The 5849-nt window shown below is 34.7% G+C and overlaps 1 protein-coding gene across 1 annotated transcript; it reads left to right on the top strand.

Moving 5' to 3' along the window:
• Positions 1–4231: 4231 nt before the first annotated feature.
• On the top strand, positions 4232–4750 carry LOC106690830 (uncharacterized). Its single transcript, XM_014436409.1, has one exon. It carries the CDS (start codon positions 4232–4234, stop codon positions 4748–4750), a length of 519 nt encoding a protein of 172 aa, XP_014291895.1.
• The last annotated feature ends 1099 nt before the right edge of the window (positions 4751–5849 follow it).

Below are 5849 nucleotides of genomic sequence, written 5' to 3'. Positions count from 1 at the left end.
TGGTGACATTTGATTGGTTATTTAAATTCGGTGGGGAGGGGTTTATAAACGACATCGGTGGAGATTATTTTTTTAGTCTGTTACCAGTGCCTTACCTCTCTGTATCTCTTTCCGTCTTATTTGTGAATCATGTCTTTTCTCTTTTGGAAAAATTTTGGAACTTTTTTGGTGATCATATTTATGCTGCTCGTATCAATGGTATCCAATTTCTTCTCTAAGTCTCCAAATTGCAAAGTCGATTCTGATGGTAAGATGTTTTACAGCTGCGGGAACATAAGAGAATCTTCTGAACCAACTGATGACCTGGCTACTACAGAGGTACTCTTGTATGATTTCGCCAGTATAGTAATGATATGCAAATCTCTGCTTTTTTTATTAGCATGTATAGTAAATAACAACTTTAAGAATCCTTTTTCATTGCTATACGAAAGAAACAGAGAAAAGACTCCTGTGACCTTTGAGGATTTGACCGACAGGGTTGTTAGCTACCTCAAATTAAAATTAGACATGAGGTATGTTTTGGTTGATGCAGCTAAACATACAGTCGACGCTTTTCATATGATAACTCAAATCATACTGACGTACTTCTTTTCTATACACTGCGCTTTGAGCATGGGATATAGCTTGGAAGAGGCCAAATTCAACTTTTTTCCGTCGGTAAAAAAATGTCGTTTCGATTACTGGCCCTATCAACTAGAGTGTAAAGTGCACAAAGGGTCCGTTTTCCAATTTGTTATGGGCTTTCTGCTGATCTGGTATGCAGCCATGACCCTCGCTGTTATGTTTCATATGGGATATCAATTTGGAAGGTATTTCCGAACAAGGAGAACACTGAACAATACCTATTTTACAAAGATGGAAGACTGGCTTGTTCAATTGTGTGGAAAACATGTTTTTAAACTCAATAGGATGGCAAGATGTATTGGCATGAGAAATTTCGAAGAAGCTGCTAAATATGTGATTTTGGACCCGAGAGTAAACATGTACGCCACTAAGAAGTTTTGCTACAACATCAAATCAGAGGCTGCGATTCCTGACAACTTCGAAATGATCATTGCTCACCCTTAGTCTCCTCTTCATCTTTCAGTTTCATCAATCATTTTCAGTTTCACTTTATGAGGATTTTCTCTATTATTTTTCCATGTATTGATCAATTTAGCATTATTGTATATGTAAATTTATAATTGTAATATTGATTAATCATAGAGTTGTAACACATTTGGAAATTATTAATATATAAATATATATTTTTTTTCCTCCCTGAAAACATATGCCAGTTAGAAACTCTTAAACAATACCTTCGGTAAAATTGAATTAGAACAGTGCTTGTAAATAATTCGGCTTATTAACTGAATTAAAGGCTAAAGTTGATAATATATTTTACTCCTTCCTTGCAAAGAATATTAAAAATTATCAACTGATTTATATCAGAAAATATAAAAATAAAAATACTCCTAATACATATATTAGTATTAATAATATTATTTTTATCATTTTATTTTATTTTTTACAAACAATTTTCTCTTTACTCAACTTTTTGTTTAAATTTTTTTTTTTGTGGACCCTCCATAGCGCCGGTTCTATTGCCTAAACGCCTTGGGCGTTTACTTTTTTCATTAAGTGGCGGTCCCCTAAAATGAAAAACTTGATCCCACACCATGGTTAGAAAAGGTTGGTCGCCTGTAACTAGACAAACATCACTTTCCCTGTGGATTACCTTAAAAAAAAATTTTTTTTTAAATAGTACTACCGATTTAGGAAATCTTCGTTTCTATATTATTTTTGTTAATATTTAATATTAAATACTGCATTTTATTGTATAACTATATTTCGTTACATGTTTTTGAAAAATGATTCTTAACAATCTGTTTACAAAAATTAAATTAAGAAAATAATTCTGCTTCTTAAGTTTAATTAAAGGTAAATAAATATGTTTGGTGAAATATTTTGCTGCCTTTTTATTCTTTTTAATACTTTTTTCACATAAAGTTTATAAAGAATATTATCTTTAGTTGGTAATTGATTTATATTATAACAGTTTTGCATGTAACAATAATATAAGCTAATATTGTTTTATTACATTACTAAAACTTTCTTCTTACTCAATTATGAATGTTAATTAAATTTTGTTAAATTTAAAGAATTTTAAATGCATAAAAAAAAAATTATCGAGGGTTATGCTAATTGTAATTTCATAATATTATACAATATTTCATAATAATAACTGTTGTTATTTGTAACATGAATATAAATATTTTGAGCAAAAACTGAAATTTCTCATTTCCCACAAGTCCCAAAAAAAATATTTTTTTACAGTTTATATTGAAAGAAATATATATGGGTACAGTTTAATTTAAGGAAAAATATTTTTGAAGAATGGAGGAAAATACTTCAGAAATATATTTTTAAATATTGTAAATTTCAGTTAATAGAACAATAAATTTTAGTCATTACTAACTTATCGAACATTTGTGGAATGATTGAAAAGGTAAATAAATGATTGAGTAATAACATTGGACAAAGTCGTTTGATTTCTTGCGAAACAGGAAATTTACATAAATAATATGTATCTCATGCATGAAATATTTAAGAATATATTTGGCACTTAACGTGTGTGTTTGTGTGTGTATGTGTGCGTGCGTGCTTGTGTGTGTGTGTGTGTGTTTTTATGTTCTTGCCTCACTTACGGAAAACCTTCTAGGAAGTCTTTTTGCTGTAAATAAGATTTTCAATATTTATATCAATCATTCATATTACACACAATGTAAATAAAATCTTTTATTCTATTATTTTAGCCTTAGACTATTATAGCCTTACAGTAAAGAATGAAAAAAAAAAAAGAAGAGAATAATTAATACATAATACAAAATAACTAGTCATACCAAAGTTATTTTAGGTCTTCGAACAGAAAAAAGTAAATTTATGGTATTAATAAATAACTCAGAAAAAAACAATTTACAGAGTGACTAGATATGGAGCACCTATTTTTATTCTAGGTAAACTGCTTTGTAAGGAAATGATGGAATAAGCTAGCTTTGAAGGTACAAAGGGTACTGGAATGACGGATAGATATAGGAATGGAATTCCATAGCGAAGAGATTTGGTAAGGAACGATCTGTTAAAAGCAACAGTTCGGAGAGCCATTGTGTATAAGTTTGAAGACCGGGAAAGGGCATTGTGGGAAGGAATAAGGGATTGGAGTTTAAAGGGATCAGAGATGTATGATGGACGATGGGATTGGAAATGAACTTGGCAATGGAAGGATGCCAAGAAATACTTTCAACGGTAAGAGAGGTAAAGCCAATTCAACTCCTCATCGAACCGGGAGAAGGAGGGGTCCCTGGGAATCTTGAAGATGGATGCAAAAGTACAACGTACGAGTTTCAAATGGAAATAGGTGACGATGGTAATTTAGTCGCTTTAAAGTGGAAGGAGGTACTACAGGATATATCGGATGAAATGATTGTGTCAAAGGTGATTCCAAGTCGTTAGACGGTTGAATAGAATTTTATGGGATTATTGGAAGGTAATTGGAACCTATTTCAATTGCCTTTGTTTGCTCTGCATTCAACTTCAGGTTGTTATTTGCTGCCATGGTGAAATAAAAACACTGGCGATATCTGCGTAGACAAGGGGTGTTACGGTTGTCATGGTGAAATAAAATCACTAGCTAGATCTGAGTAGACAAGAGGTGTTACGGTTGTCATGGTAAAAACCAAACACGAGCGATATGTTCTGACGAGTGGGTTTTGTTTTTGTGAAGGCGACAATTTTGATTTTTGAACACGTATGTTCAGACGAGTGGGTTTTGTTTTTGTGAAGGCGACAGTTTTAATTTTGGAACACGTATGTTCAGACGAGTGGGTTTTGGTTTAGTGAAGGTGACAGTTTGATTTCGGAAAACGTTACGATTGTTAAATGTGCAGTGGTAATAGTTTAAAGGCCCTCTGTATGTACTGTTTGAACTGGAATATCACTATATGAGAAATGTTGTCATACATGTTTTGTTTTTCAAAATTATGGTGTTTTACTTCAATTGACGGTCATTAACACTAGAAGTGGTGATTGTTATGATTGACCCAGTTGTTGTAACAACTTTATCTGTTCTAACCTAATTAGTAACATATGTCTGCACTTTTACCATTTCTGTAATCTTTATATTTCTGTTCTACGTTTATTGTGAATAATAAAGCCTAATACGCAAAGGTTTAACTACAATTTATTATTCACAATGGATACATTTTTGAGACCCGAAAAGTTCGACGGTGATCCACACTCACCTACTGCTAACCAAGAATGGAGCTACTGGCTGAAGACATTTGAAAACTTTATCGCATCGTTTGAAGAGGTGAACGAACAAGGTAAGTTACGGTTGCTAACTAACTTCATTTCGCATTCTGTGTACCTCTTGATTGCCGATAAGACCACATATGAAACTGCTATTGAAGTACTAAAAGCTACGTACGTTAAACCAATAAATGAAATATTTGCAAGACACAAACTCGCCTCTCGTAAGCAGTCTCCCGATGAATCAATCGACCAATACCACCAAGCTATGGAACAATTGAGCAAAAGATGTGAGTTTGCGGAGGTCAACGCAGAGACTCATCGAAAGACATATGTTCGCGACTCGTTTATTCGTGGTCTCTGTTCTCATCAAATTAGGTTGAGACTATTGGAGTTCAACATGCTAAATCTCGATGAAGCTGTTGACAACGGCATAAAAATCGTCGTCAGTGTCCCGCTCTAAATGATACCTGTGAAAGGTGCCAGAAGACGGGTCACTGGCAAGTTGTCTGCAAATCACCTAAAACTGTCAACACGAAGGCTCATCCCTCATCAGTTGCACTCATCGCCGCCTCGGCAGTCCTTGACAAAGCTACAGAACCTGTTCAGGTAAATAGAACTTCTACCTTTGCTTTGATAGATACAGGGAGCTCAGAGACATTCATATCACAGCGCTTTGCAGATAACTGTAAGCTAACAATGTACCCCACTACTGGTTGTGTTTCTATGGCTTCAACATCTTTAAGTAAGCCTATTTCGAATTACTGAGTAGCTCACTTGGAGCTGTTAGGTCACCATTATGCTAAAACAAAACTCAGTGTTATACCCGATTTGTGTGCTAACATTATTGTGGGGCATGATTTCTTAAAACAGCATTCAGAGCTCAGAGTCTCTTTTGGTGGAACTAAACCTCCATTGACAATCAGTTACTTGGCTCCAGCGAAGATAGAACCTCCTCCCCTTTTTGAATTCCTAACTAAAGATGTCATGCCCATAGTCACCAAATCTCGGAAGCATTCTCTGGAAGACTCTGATTTCATGAGAAAAGAAATTGAAAAACTATTTGGTGACGAAATTATTGAGGAGAGTCGGTCTCCGTGGAGGGCTCAAGCTTTCGCTGTAAAGAGCGATAATCACAATAAGCGAATGGTAATTGATTACTCGCAAACCATCAATCGATATACACACCTTGACGCGTATCCTCTCCCTAATCTCGAGGAAATTGTTTCTAAGGTGCCCAAAAATTCTATTTTCAGCACAATAGATTTTCGAAGCGCATACCACCAGGTACCCCTTCGAATGAATGATCGGCCTTTCACTGCATTTGAAGCGTGCGGGCGTTTGTACCAATTCCGACGTCTGGCTTTTGGATTGACCGATGGAGTACCCACATTCCAGCGAGTCATTGACGACATCATTACACACGAACGACTCAATCAAACTTATGCTTACCTCGATGACGTTATAGTATGCGGTAAAAACCAAGAGGAGCACGATCATAATCTCAAGCGCTTTTCAGATGCAGTTCAAAAATACGGTTTCACGATTAATCAAGAAAAAAG

This window comes from Halyomorpha halys, unplaced genomic scaffold (genome assembly GCF_000696795.3).
Source record: "Halyomorpha halys isolate HHAL.00 unplaced genomic scaffold, Hhal_1.1 Scaffold1899.1, whole genome shotgun sequence".
Classification (NCBI taxonomy): domain Eukaryota; kingdom Metazoa; phylum Arthropoda; class Insecta; order Hemiptera; family Pentatomidae; genus Halyomorpha; species Halyomorpha halys.
Note: the sequence above shows the minus strand (reverse complement) of the source record. Positions and strands in the feature narration are given on the sequence as shown.